Source organism: Dipodomys merriami, unplaced genomic scaffold (assembly GCF_024711535.1).
Source record: "Dipodomys merriami isolate MVZ:Mamm:240054 unplaced genomic scaffold, mDipMer1.0.p SCAF_1, whole genome shotgun sequence".
In the NCBI taxonomy this organism is placed as follows: domain Eukaryota; kingdom Metazoa; phylum Chordata; class Mammalia; order Rodentia; family Heteromyidae; genus Dipodomys; species Dipodomys merriami.
The window spans coordinates 5,476,614-5,490,525 of NW_027202270.1; the positions used below are offsets into that span (position 1 = coordinate 5,476,614).

A 13,912-nucleotide genomic window follows, 5' to 3' on the forward strand; every position below is an offset into this window, starting at 1 on the left:
ACTCCATGGTCTGCTGCCTAACACCACCTTGTTTTTAAACAAGGTTAAGTACTAGTGGCTTACACCTGTAATCCTAGCTGCCTAACAGATGGGGATCAGGAAGATCACAGTTTTAGGCAAAAAGTTCATGAGACCCCCCATCACCTATTCCCATCATCACAGCTATACGGGGAGTATGAATTCAAAAGAATTCAGGCAAAAAGGTTTGTGGGACTCCATCTCAATGGAAGAAGCTGGACGTGGTGGTAGGCTACGGCAGGAAGCATAGACTCATAGTCCAGGCAGGCTTGGAGAAAGAGCCAGACCAGACCCTGTCTCAAAAATAACCAGAGCAAAAAGGGCCGGAGGTGTGGGTCACATTAGAGTGCCAGCCCAGCAAGCACAAAACCCTGAGTTCAAGCCCCAGACTACAAAAATAGTGATAATTAATTGGTTGGACAGATAGAGGTAATAAAACATGATCATGATTAGTCACTTACTTGACAAGTGCTGTTTTTCTACACCCAAAAGACACTTTTACAGATGCTTTTCCCTTTACCTATAGTCTGTTGTCCAGACAAGGGAAATGGATTGCTGATGTGGAAGAGAGCAACTGGCTCCAAGTTAAAATTTTATGTCAGTCAGAATCTGAAGAGAACCAAGTGAAAATAGCCGCAACTGCTAACACAGTGAGTAGGAGGTCTTTGCGTTAGCTGACAGTTCTGTCAACCCGGTTTTCATTCAGAAAGCCAGTTAGTCCTTCAGTTGTCTCAGTAGCTTTTCAAATCTTGAGTAATCGACTGCTTGCTTTAAACCTTTGATTACTGTTCATTTATCTCTATTAGCACTTGGCCTATTTCAAGACAATATGTGTCTAAAAGAAACAAATTCTAAAGCCAAGAATTAGAATGTAGGAGTTACCTAGTAAGGTCATGTCATCCTTTAACTTTGGTAAACATAAAATGCTGTTTCCAAGGGTCTCATTGGTATTTTTTTAAACTAAATGTGAGTGTAAGTAGGGAGGACCTGTATTGCTTTGCTTTGGTATCGTGTGGTTTTGTTTCTGCTTTTAGTTGCTTTACATTGTACACTCTTATACGTAAAGCCAAATGATCTTTTTTTTTTTTGGGTTGGGTCGTGGGGCCTGAACTCTGGGCCTGGGCGCTGTCCCTCAGCACTTCATCTCAAGGCTAGCGCTCTACCACTTGAGCCACAGCGCCACTTCCGGCTTTTTTCTTTTTGCTTATGTGGTGCTGAGGAATCGAACCCAGGGCCTCAGGCATGCAAGGCAAGCGCTCTACCACTGAGCCACCTTCCCAGCCCAAGCCAAGTGATCTTAAAAGAGATTCCTTGGTTCCATTTGACACTAGTTTCCTTAAATACTATCTCAAGTATTATCTTTATGTACTTATTTAGTGCCAGTGCATTTTTTTTCCTGTAACAAGTGAAAAGAGACTTACTAAGATATTGCTTAATTTATATCGACATTGAATTTCTCAAGGTGCATTGATGGTTGTTGACACTCTCGGAAGGCACAGTTGAGATGAGTTTCAGGAGGCTAGTCCTGCCCCCTGGGTGGGAACAAAGATGAAGTCTGCCTCTTCCTGTCATGGTGAGGTGCTAAGCGAGTCAGTAGACGACCCCTAAGTTTCCACCTTATACCCTAGAGAAACTGGCCTGAACTAGGCCAAAAAAGGAAGCAACCTAAAACAAAATGGTTTAGATAGAAACTGTAGTAGCCTGGGTACTTAATTCCATGTATTCTTTGGGGCCTAATGCCTCGGCCCAGCACAGAGTAGCGGATTGCTTGCACTTGCTTCCCTTGCTCTTATCGGGGATGGGCCTGGGTGCTCTAGCCAGAACTGTTTTTTCTGACTTTCTGTCCCAGCTGACATCAGTTTGGGTATAAGTTCAACAATTTATGTTGAATTTTTGCCTTTGACCTTCTAGAAGAACTTGAGGAATTAGGAGAGAAAAAGTTTTCAGTTAGGAAAAATGTTCACACATTGACGGTCTTCATTTGCATCATTACTTTATTTCTCTATTTTAGGTGGTGTTTGATATTCGAATTAAAGCCATAAAGGAATTAAAATTAATGGAGGAATTAGGTAATCATTTATAATTGATGTTTAGCTTTTGACTTAATATAGGTTTGTATTCTTATTGAAAAAATATATATATATACATATGGGAAAGTACAAAGAAAAAGGAAATATCATGTGCTTGCCACCCAAAATGGATGAATGTTAATATTTTGTCACGAGTCTGTCTTCATTTGAAATGTTCTGAATGTTCTCCTCACGCCTGTTTGCTCCAGCCACTCAGGCATCACTAGTGTGTCTTATTTGCGTGTAAAGCTGGTCCCTATATTTGAGTCATACTGCATGTTGTTCTTACATCTATGTGGATATGTTTGGGTTTTTTTGTTTTTTGAGGGGGGGTCCGGTCATGGGGCCTGAACTCTGGGCCTGGGCGCTGTCCCTCAGCTCTTCAGCTCAAGGCTAGCGCTCTACTACTTGAGACACAGCGCCACTTCCGGCTTTTTTCTTTTTTGTTTATGTGGTGCTGAGGAATCAAACCCAGGGTCTCAGGTATGCAAGGCAAGCGCTCTACCATTGAGCCACCTTCCCAGCCCATATGTTTGTATTTTTATCCTCACACAAATGGTATCGTAATAGCACATTTATTTTTATTATTTTTGTTGTTGTTATTGGTCGTGGGACTTGCACTCTGAGCCTGGGTACTGTCCCTGAGCTCTTCAGCTCAAAGTGAGTGCTCTACTGCTTGAGCCACAATGTCACTTCCAGTTTGCGGGGGTTAATTGAAGATGAGTCTCATGGACTTTTCTTGCCTGGGCTGGCTTTGAACTGTAATCTTCAGATCTCAGCCTCCTGAGTAGCTAGGATTATAGGTGTGAGCCATTATAAACTCAGTATTCACTAAGTATTACATTTTCTTTAATGGCTTTGTTGAGATTTTTGTTGTTGTTGTTGTCAGTTGTGGGGCTTAAAACTCAGGGCCTGGGTGCTCGTAGTCAACTAGAGATAAATATCTCATGGTCTTTTCTGCCTGGGCTAGTTTTGGACCACAATGCTCAGATCTTAGCCTCCTGAATAGCTAGGATTTACAGGTGTAAGTCACCAGTACCTGGTAAGATATAATTAGATAACATAGAAATCACTAATCTTATATAAGTTGGTAATTATCACTGAATGTGTATAATTGAACACCATCACTACAGTCTAGTTTTAGAACATTTTCACTGCTCCATAAAGAGCCCTCAGCTCCAAGCTCAGACCCTCTCAATGGCTGGTCTACTTCCAGTTTTTGTAGACCTGGTATGCTTGATGTTTCATATAAACAGGACCATACCACATTTGCTCGTACCTGGCTTCTTACGTTTTTGAGAACATTATCCATTAGTTAGTACTTATCAATGGTTTATTCCTTTTTACTACTGATGGTCAGTGGTGTGGATATGTCATCGGCTGATGGACACTTGGGCTTTTTATACTTTTAGAACAATGCTGCTGTATACATCCACATGTAAGTCTTTATGTTTGTGGTTATGTTTTCCATTCTCTTGAGCAGATATACAGCATTAGAAAGAGTATCAAATGGAAAATTTACATTAACCCTCTAAGAAACCACCATACTATTTTCTGAAGTGATTGAGTAGTATATGGCTCTCCTAATATGTGCCACATCCTTGTCCATATTCATGATTATCCATTCTAATGAATTCATATCCCAAAACCATACAAATTCCATTATATTTCTAATCTACCAGTAACAAAATGGACATTGAATTTATAAAAACATTTATAATAACATAAAATACCATGCAATGTCAGGAATATACTTCACAAAATACAGGTAAGAGTTATACACTAAAACAAAAAAACAAAAAAAAACCTAGAAGCTGGGTGCTGGTGGCTCACGCCTATAACCCTAGCTACTCAGGAGGCTGAGATCTGAGGATCATGGTTCAAAGCCAGCCCGGGCAGGAAAGTCCATGAGACTCTTATCTCTAATTTACCACCAGAAAACAAGAAGTAGCGCTGTGGCTCAAAGTGATAGGATGCTAGCCTTGAATGGAAAAAGTTCAGGAACAGCACCTAGGCCCTGAGTTCAAGCCCCATGACCAACAACAGAAAAGAAAAGAAAACAAAAGGAAAGGAAAGGAAAGGAGGGGGGGGGGAAGGGAAGGAGAGGGAAAGGAAAGGAGGAAGAAAGAAAGGAAGAAAACCTAGAAAATATGTTACAAGAAATTAAAGATGTGGGGCTGGGAAGGTGGCTCAGTGGCAGAGCGCTTGCCTTGCATGCCTGAGGCCCTGGGTTCGATTCCTCAGCACCACATAAGCAGAAAAAGAAAAAAGCCAGAAGTGGAGCTGTGGCTCAAGTGGTAGAGCACTAGCATTGAACTGAAGAGCTGAGGGACAGCGCCCAGGCCCAGAGTTCAGGCCCCACGACCTGACCCCCCCAAAAAAGAAAGAAAGAAATTAAAGATGTGATAGGCACTCAGTGGCTCCAAAATGCCACCTCCCCCTTTACCCCTACCCACACGGTCTCAGTTCATCTCTGTTTCACACTGACGCCTTCTTTCCTGTCATAGCACTTCCTATGGTAACTCCTTTTATTTTTTTTGTTTCTCCCAAGTTTTTTTTTTAATTGTAAAGATACTATACAGAGGGGTAACTCCTTTTAATTTGTGTCATTGCCATCACCTCTCCCAATGGATGAGTCTGTGGGAGAATAGAGTACATGGCTGTGATTCTTTACCTCTCTATCACAGTTTCTAACTATGTCCTGCATGCAGCACATGGCCAACATGTGCTCATTGGATGAAAATTTAAATACTTGGCTTTGGTTCTTGTGGTGGACGCAAGGTGGGTATCTTGCTGTGTTGCCTAGTCTGGCCTCAGACTCTGGGGTTCAGGTGATCTTGCCTTAGTCTCTCAAGTAGCTTGGGCTACAGACATGAATCATCATACTGAGCTGAAAGTGAAAAGATTTAAGAATACAGTATTTTAAGTATACCTTTTAAGACAAAGAACTCCTTTTATAAACTGTTACAGTTCACAAGAAATTTTTAGTAGAACTATATACTATATTCATATTATTGTCGTATAAAATACCGAGCTCAAGAAGCTCAGGGAGAGATTCTGTTCCAGTCTAATAAACTTAGAACTGCTAGGTCTGTGCTGTTCTTGCCAGTTCAAAAGCCTCCTTTCTGCAGTTCATGTCAGAATTATGTGAACTATAAAGTCTATGTATTCCTTTTCATCAAGCAGGAATCTGAACATTCAAAAATAGTGAATTCTGTCCCCAGTTCCCTTGCTATGCATAAAATCACCCTACAGTTTAAATATAAGAAGAGTTGTGTGAATTTCAGTCCATATTATGTAGTTATATAACAATAGACCCCTAGTAATAGGTCTTGAATTCCAGCAACCGCAATATGTTATGGGTAAAAAAATAGGTTACCAGCTGGCCCTGCACAGATCAGTGTAAATAAGCATGCACCCTGTCTGGCGTCCTCTGGTGATAGGCCTCTGTGGGTCTCTTTCGTAGCTCAGCACACACATAGCACAGTGTGTGGTTGTGGTGCCTCCTTTCCTCCATCACATGTGTGCAATGGGCTAGAAGAATGTTCAGTGAAAGAGAGTGTTGGCCAAGGAAGAAAGCACAGGAATAAGAAGCGGTAGAAGCAGCCTCAGTCTCCAGGGAAGTAGATGCTGCTGTCACTCAAGAGAGGCCTTCCCAGGGCGCCCTAACCCACATGAGGAAGAGGAGGTGGCAAAGAGAAATGAAGGTGCCCCTGAAGACCTGGCATGAACGGGGCTGTCAGAGACCGTTCATGCCATTGAGGGCACAAAGTGTGCCACGCTGGGGGCTGGTCTGAGCTCAGAAGGAGGTAGGGCCCTCGCTGGGGCTGGGGAAGGCTCACCCCAGCCGTCACTGCCACACAAGGAGAAACCAGACTCTACACTTCGTGATATGCGCTCTGCAAAGATGACGCACTCAGCTCTTAGTTTCTGGTCAACTTTTACTGCTTTTTTAAACTTTCTGCTCCACACACACACACACACACACACACACCCTTAGAGAGTTGTGACAAAAAAAATTTAATGTCATAGACCAATTGTGATTCCAACCCCTCCCCTGCCATGCGCGTGCGCTCTCTCTCTCTCTCTCTCTCTCTCTCTCTCTCTCTCTCTCTCTCTCTCTCTCTCTCTCTCTCTCTCTCTCTCTCTCTCTCTCTCTCTCTCTCTCTCTCTCTCTCTCTCTCTCTCGCTAAAATGATATGTTTACAGCCCTGAATGACTGCAGAGTGGAAAACGCTCAGACTTGGTTTTGGTTTTGTTCTTTCCATTGTTGCAGGGGGTTTTGTTGGGAGGGGGAATTTTCAGTTGCTTTATTTATTTATTTTTTGTCAGTCATGGGGTCTGAACTCTGGGCCTGGGCGCTGTCCCTGAGCTCTTCAGTGCAAGGCTAGTGCTCTACCACTTGAGCCACAGCGCCACTTTCAGTTTTCTGGTGGTTAATTGAAGATAAGAGTCTCACAGATTTTCCTGCCTGGGCTGGCTTTGAACTGCGATCCTCAGATCTCAGCCTCCTGAGTAGCTCAGGATGACAGGCGTGAGCTACTGGTACCTGCCTCAAGTTGCTTTATTTTTGGGGGATGTGGTCTCACTATGTAGCCCAGGCAGCTCACTGTGAAGCTAGCTTTTGATCCTCTTGCCTCAGCCTCCTGAAGTGCTGGGATTACAGATGTATGCCACCACGCATACCTGTAATCAGCTGGAGTTGATTTTTTTTTTTTAATTTGGATTTTTTTGTAGCCTATAGTATCTTCCTTCTAATTTGTACAATAGAACATGTCCTCAGTGTTCTTTGTTTAATGTCCTAACCAGCTTCTTTTTATTTGTAGCTGAGAACAGTTGTTTGAGACCTGTTGACAGAAATGGAAAGCTTCTTTGTCCAGGTAAGTCTTTTTTTTTTTTTTTTTTTTTTTTGGTCAGTCGTGGGGCCTGAACTCTGGGCCTGGGCGCTGGCCCTCAGCTCTTCAATTGTAGGCTAGCGCTCTACCATATGAGCCACAGCACCACTCCGGCTTTTTCTGCTTATGGTGCTGAGGAATCAAACCGAGGGCCTCACGCATGCAAGGCAAGCACTCTACCACTGAGCCACCTTCCCAGCCCCTGTCCAGTTAAATCTTTATGGTAGCTTACAAAAGCTGATACTGCTCAGACAATCCATCTTTCTTAACACTATTGCCTTAAATAATGGTTTCCAGTCCCAGATATGCTTAAATGACCTTTAGGAAACTGGTTTGTGGGTGTATTTCATCTGGACTTCCATAGAAACCTTGTCACTAGAATGAAGCCCTCGTCTTCCTGAGCTTTCTCCCTTGCTCTCGTGGCAGTCTGGCGGCATGTTTCTGTCTTAGTTCCTAGCTTCTCGGCCTGTTTTATTGATCTTATTGCCATCTTTGGTTCTCACCTCCAAAACGCATTTTGTCATCAAATAGGATTAAGTCACAGAGACTAATTATTATTGTTGGCAATCTCTAGTAATTCCAAAGGTAGAAGAAACCAGTCTATCATGTGTGCTTTTGTTCTTTTTAGTGTAGGGTTTTTTATTTTGCCTAGTCCAGCCTAGACAGTGATCCTCCTATTTAATAATTCCCATTGAGCTGAGGTGATGGGCATGTGCTACTGAACTCACCTTCTTATAGGGTTTGCCTGTGCTGGCCTCAACCACAGCTCTCCTAGTCTCGTCCTGCCAAGTAGAGAATACAAGTGTGAGCTATCACACCTGGTGGCTTTTTTTTCTTAATTCTTTTTAGGGGTAGTATATGAAAATCTGTTAGTGTAGCATTGCTTGGGATGAAACCCAGGGCCTTGCTGGCACAGGCTAAAGCACACATTCTACCGCTCAGCTACAATCTAGTCCCTCTTTTTTGTTTTTTGGGTTTTTTTTTCTTTTGGTCCAAAGTCTGGCTCAAGTTCTCTTGCTGACCTCAAATTCACAATCCTCCTGTCTCTGCTTCCCTGTGTACCACCACATGCGGCTTTGATCTTGATCTTCCTGATTGTCAAAGAAAGACTAACTTCAGTCATTTTGCCAATGGAGGTAGGATTGGAAGCATTGACCATGTTGTCAAATGTCTTTCCAGTGCCGGACAGCGCTACCCTGAAGGAGGCGGAGGTGAGGCTGGGGAGCACTCTGGCACTGTGTCTTGGAAAAGCACCAACTTCCTCTCAGGTATGATTAGGGTACCTCCATAAATGCTCTTTATCTCTAATGGTGGTTTTCCTCAAACTTGCCCTGAAGGAATGTATTAGTGTTGCTCTGTACCTAAATATATGATACTGTACTGCATCATCTGTATGAGATTCCTTTTCTGTAAAAATCTGTAAGGGTTATCTGTAAGGCTGTGTGACCACAAAGGTGAGCATTTCCTCAATTCTGAAGAGCATGTCCAGGCCTGCACGGTTAGGCCCCATCTGATAGTCTTGGCCTCCTGCAGTTGTAGCCAGCAATGCTGTTGTTTCCTCTTTTAGCAGAAGATAATGAATCTAACAGTCAGTGAGTGGTGTTGTACATTTAATATAGCGATTTTGAACTTAAAATTACTCTCTGCAACAATAGGATACTTTCACAGCAGCTGCCCTTTTCCATTGCCTTTATCAGGATGCATTTTCTCTATAAACACCATGCCAGAAGCCCTATCTAATAAACTTTTATTATGGTCCAAAAGTCATAATAGTAGCCTTACTGTCACTGTGTCAACACAAGCTTGGCTTGCCAACTGCCCCTTAAATGTGCTTCCTGAGTGCTAGCAAATAGCAGTGCAGGACGAGCCGGAAGGAAGACAGACATGAGCAATGAGACTAAATTAGTGAGGAATCAAGAGAATACATTTACATTTTCCCTAGGGGGTCTTAGGAATTACAATATGTGAAAGCCCTAAATAGAAAATCCTATAAAGCTAGGCATGGTGACACATTCCTGTGCTCTCAGAACTTAGGAGACAGGGGATCATGAGTTGGAGTCCAGCTTGGTCTACTTTTCAAGATGGAGGCAGGCCTGGTGGATATCACAGGACCCTGCCTCATAAAACAAGAGGAGGAAAAAAGTAGTGCTCTGCCTCAGAAGGAAAGAAAAGAAAGGAAAATCCCCCCATGTGGCTCAGAAAAGTGGGGGCTCACTGTGTAGCAGATTCTAGGGTGGGAACCTTGGTCCTGGCCAGAGCTTTTTCTATCTGTATATACATCTTGTGGGCTGTTCAAAATTACCAGTGCAGTCAGATGGGCCTAGGGCAGCTGAGAAGCAAGGAGAACTTCATGCACGAGTCCCGTCATGTCCACGTACAGAGGATCCCGTGAGCTGTGCATAGCCCGCTGCAGGGAGAGGCTGACTTAGAAAGGGAGCTGGTAGTCCAAGGAACACTGTCTGTGGAAGGTTTGATGAGCAGTAGAACATTGGTGAGGGAGCATCTTCTGTTTCTCAGTAGGTGAGGTTATTGTTTAAGTGGTAGCACTGAGCACAGTCTTGCTTTTACATAATTTGGGGCGTTTTGTTGGTTTTGTTTGTGCATGGAGTGTTGGAAATAAAGCCATGGCCTTGAGCATACTGCATCAGCACCCTGCCATCAGCTGCATCCTAACCCTGAGTTTTAATTATGATTGTGTTACTATTTAATATTTTATTAATATTTACTTTGTGGAACTAAATCATCCATTTATAGAAATCCAGGGTCTCAGGGCATGGTTCAAGTGGTAAAGTACCTGCCTGGCAAGCGCAAGGCTCTGAGTTCAAACCTCTGGTACTGCCAGAAAAAACCAAAAACTTTTTTAAATTCAGGTTGAGTTGCATTCATACTTTTCTGCCTCGCTCTTAGCTGTTCCTGTTTTTTGCTCTGGGGACTGACCTTCAACCAGGCGTAGAATTGGAGGTCATAGTAGAGGAAACACTGTCTGTGAGAGATGTAAGTCATTTTTCTCTTTGGTTGGGGCTGTGACACTGGCGGGGGAGCAGGGGTGGCCGGGGCTGGCTTCTGGAGCCTAGGGGTGGGTTTCCATAGCATACTCGCAAGAGTTGCGAGTAATTGTTAGGTGAGTGCCAGGACCTTGAAAATTGAAAGACCTACTAGGATTCTTAAATTAGATGACGATTGTTTTAGTGTCTTGGGGTCATAAATAATACTTAGGGCTGCACTCCGTGCTTCATGCTTGCTAGGCACACACTCTGCCACATAGCCATGTCTCCAGCCCTGATTTGTGCTGGTCATTTTTTAAATAAGCTCTCATTTCCTGCCCAGGTGCACCTCGACTGCAGTCCTCCTGTTTTAGGCTTCCTGTAGTGGTTGGGTTGATAGGTGCACCACTATGTCCAGTTTTCCTCCATTGAGATGGAGTCATAGGGACTTTATTGCCTGGATTGGCCAGGATCAGTGATGTTCCCAATCTCAGCCTCCTGTATAGCTTAGGATGTCAGATATACACCACTGCACCTAACTCGGGGTTGATTAGAAGTCTAGCGAACGTTTTTTCCCAGGCTGGCCTCAAATTTGCAATCCTCCTATTTTCAACCTCCTAACTAGCTAGGATCACAGGACATCACCCCCTCCCTCTGCACTTTGCACACGTGCACACACACACACACACACACACACAAAAACACAAAACCACAAACACACACAGAGGCTTGCTTGGTTCTTAGGGGAAAAGGTATTTGCCATACTATAACTCAGAAATAGAAAACTAATATTAGACATAATTTTTTGCAGTGTTTAAAGATAATGCTGAAGAAATCTGGTCTGTCAGGTAAGTTATTTACTATGATAACATCATCAAGTCTTAATCTTATCTGCATTCTTAAGTTTTGCTTATTTGAGACAGGGTTTCTCTAGGTAGCCCAAAATGATTGACCTCAAGCTCATGGCCTCAGGCTCCTGCCTCAGCCTGCCAAGGGCTAAGATTCCATCAATTCAGCTACTTCTTTTTTAAGCTTTTTTCCTGGGCTATGGGAAGAAGTGTAGACTGGAAACAAAAAAGTAAATTTCTATACTACCATAATGGATTGCCTCCTTCTTTTCAAACTAAAAAAAAAAAAACAAAAAGCAGAGGCTGGGAAGGAGGCTCAGTGGTAGAGTGCTTGCCTCGTATCCATAAGGCCCTGGGTTCAATTCCTCAGCACCACATAAGCAGAAAAGGCCAGAAGTGGCACTGTGGCTCAAGTGGCTCAAGTGCTAGCCTTGAGTTAAAATGCTGAGGGACAGCGCCCAGGCCCAGAGTTCAGGCCCCACACCTGACAAAAAAAAAAAAAAAAAAAGCAATACCAGATTAAATCTAAGTAAAGAACACTTAGGTAGGATCCAGTAGGGAAACAATAAAGAGTTATGTCACTCTGAATTACCTAGGTCTTTCACTAACTTTTTTTTTCATTTCTTTTTTTTTTTTAATTTTTTATTGTAAAGATACTATACAGAGGGTTACAGTTACATGAGTGAGGCAATGAGTACACTGCCTATTGAGCACTGTTACCCCCTCCATTGTTTTCCCCCTACCATCCCCTCCCTCCCTACCTTCCCCGAAGTTCTTTTTTTTTTTTTAATTGTGATTAAGTCATTACATAATTTCCCGAATTTCACAGTATTGTGGAATAATGATGCTCATTTAAAGTCACAAGTTCATTCTAACTTTCCTGGAGCAAATTGTCTATCACAGTCTATAACATAAAATGGTGTACACATGTTATACACCATACATGTGATCAGCAGCATGGGGATATTTAGTAGTGGTTCGACCAGATGAGTGGGAGTTCTTTGTTTCTTAAGTCCTGTTAGTTTTGTCGTATCACCTAACATTTTGGATTTAGCATCCACTTATCAGGGAGACCATGTACCGTTTGTCTCTTTGCTCTTGGCTTACCTCGCTCAACATGATTCCTTCTAGCTCCATCCATTTCCCTGCAAATGCCATTACTTTGTCATTTCTAATGGCTGCATAATATTCCATTGTGTATAGATACCACAATTTTTGGATCCATTCATCTGTGGTGGGGCATCTGGGTTGTTTCCATATCCTAGCTATTGTTTCACTTTTTTTTTTTTTTTTTTTTTTGTCGGTCGTGGGGCTTGAACTCTGGGCCTGGGCGTTGTCCCTCAGCTCTTCAGCTCAAGGCGAGCGCTCTACCACTTGAGCCACAGCGCCACTTCCGGTTTTCTGGTGGTTTATTGGAGATAGGAGTCTCACAGTCTCTCCTGCCCGGGCTGGCTTTGAACCGCGATCCTCAGATCTCAGCCTCCTGAGTAGCTAGGATTACAGGCGTGAGCCACCAGCGCCCGGCTTGTTTCACTAACTTTTTAAATCACTGAGAATTTCAGTTTGTCCTGTTTCATGTCAGTATTTTTGTGGTGTAGATGATTAGGGAATGTAATAGAATGAGAAATCTAAATCCAGGATAATTTCGTGTTCTGAGCAGTTGATGGCACTGTGCTGCTGTCTTTAGCACCCTCTGCTGGTCACACTGTGTTAACACAGAGGCCAGTTTCCTTACCTGGAAGGGGAAGCTGCGTTCTGGCAGTGTGTCTGCTGTGTCTCCAGGGCAGTCCCTCAGTCCCACCACCCTGGCTGTTTCTGGCCCACAGCTGAGGAAGGTCAGCCTGCTGGCCCAGCGTTCCAGAGAGCAGCTGGCTCTCTCTTCAGCCAGTTTCTTACCACTGTGCTATGCTGGGCTCATAGTATCTACAACTTGTGGGTAATTTTTTTTTCTAGACCTAGAGCTTGAACTCAGGGCCTAAGCACTGTCCTTGAGCCTTTCTACCACTTGACCCACCACACTACTTCCAGCTTTTTCTGTGTATGTGGTACTAAGGAATTGAACCCAGGGCTTCATGCATGCTAGGCAAGCACTCTACCACTAAGCCACATTCCCAGCCCCTTGTGGGTGATTTTTAAAGGTGCTTAAATTAAGTTTAAAATGTAGTGTTGTAAATCTCACCATATTTAAAACTAAAGAGGACTAAATGACTAAAGAGGATCCACAAGGAAGGTACGAAGGTGGGCTCATGGACATAAGTAAGAAATTTATTTTAAATGTTCTTGGTGGAGGAAAGATGTGTTATTTGTTGATAAACATTACTAAATCACCGGTATTCTAACTTTTCCTGCACTTGCTTTTCTCACCATGCAATAAACAAAACATCTCATTAATTTCTCGAGTGTAGCAAGTATACTGAAAAATAGAAACTGATTGAAATGTATTTATCATTTATAATATAGATATTCACCCATATGATCTTTGGGCTGTACTAGTGCTGTATTTTTCTTAGACTAACTGCTGAGCAGGTAGGAATAATTTTCTTGCACATTAGCAGCTTCTGGGCAATGTGGGCATGCACCTCAGCCAAGACAATGAAGTGAACTCATGAGGCTTACAGAAGACTGCTGTATGCACATGTCTATGTATATGTATACTGTATGTGGTCTGTACATGTGTGCATATAAATACAAAAGGTGCAAAGAAATGTGTAATATCAGCAAGTTTTTTACAATTAAACATATAAATATAGTTTTTATTCACAAGTTTGTAGTGAAAGAGAAAATTTACCAACTTAGGGAGAAAACTTTCTTCATGCTATATGAGATAATTTAATCAATAATAATTAATGGCTAGGTGCTAATGGCTCATACCTGTTATCCTAGCTTCTCAGGAGGCTGAGATCTGAAGATCACAGTTCGAAGCCAGTCCAGACAGGAAAGTCCATGTGACCCTTATCTCCAATTAACCAACCAAAAAGCTGAAAGTGGATCTGTAGCTCATGTGGGAGAGCAAAAGAAAGCTCAAGGACAGTGTCCATGCCCTGAGTTCAAGCACCAGGACTGGCACAAAATGATGGTGGTGATGATGATGATGATGA

General features: G+C 42.9%; 1 protein-coding gene across 6 annotated transcripts in view; it reads left to right on the top strand.

Annotated features, from left to right (window-relative positions):
• The window catches only part of Usp40 (ubiquitin specific peptidase 40), a 65,241-nt gene that overhangs the window by 38,907 nt on the left and 12,422 nt on the right, over positions 1-13,912 (top strand). For all 6 annotated transcript variants that reach the window (XM_070013402.1, XM_070013539.1, XM_070013622.1 and 3 more), the window contains 6 exons: positions 545-668; positions 2,030-2,087; positions 6,914-6,967; positions 8,162-8,250; positions 9,890-9,976; positions 10,778-10,814. In XM_070013402.1, the coding sequence (XP_069869503.1) occupies positions 545-668; positions 2,030-2,087; positions 6,914-6,967; positions 8,162-8,250; positions 9,890-9,976; positions 10,778-10,814 (449 nt within the window). The remainder of the gene's footprint in view (positions 1-544; positions 669-2,029; positions 2,088-6,913; positions 6,968-8,161; positions 8,251-9,889; positions 9,977-10,777; positions 10,815-13,912) is intronic.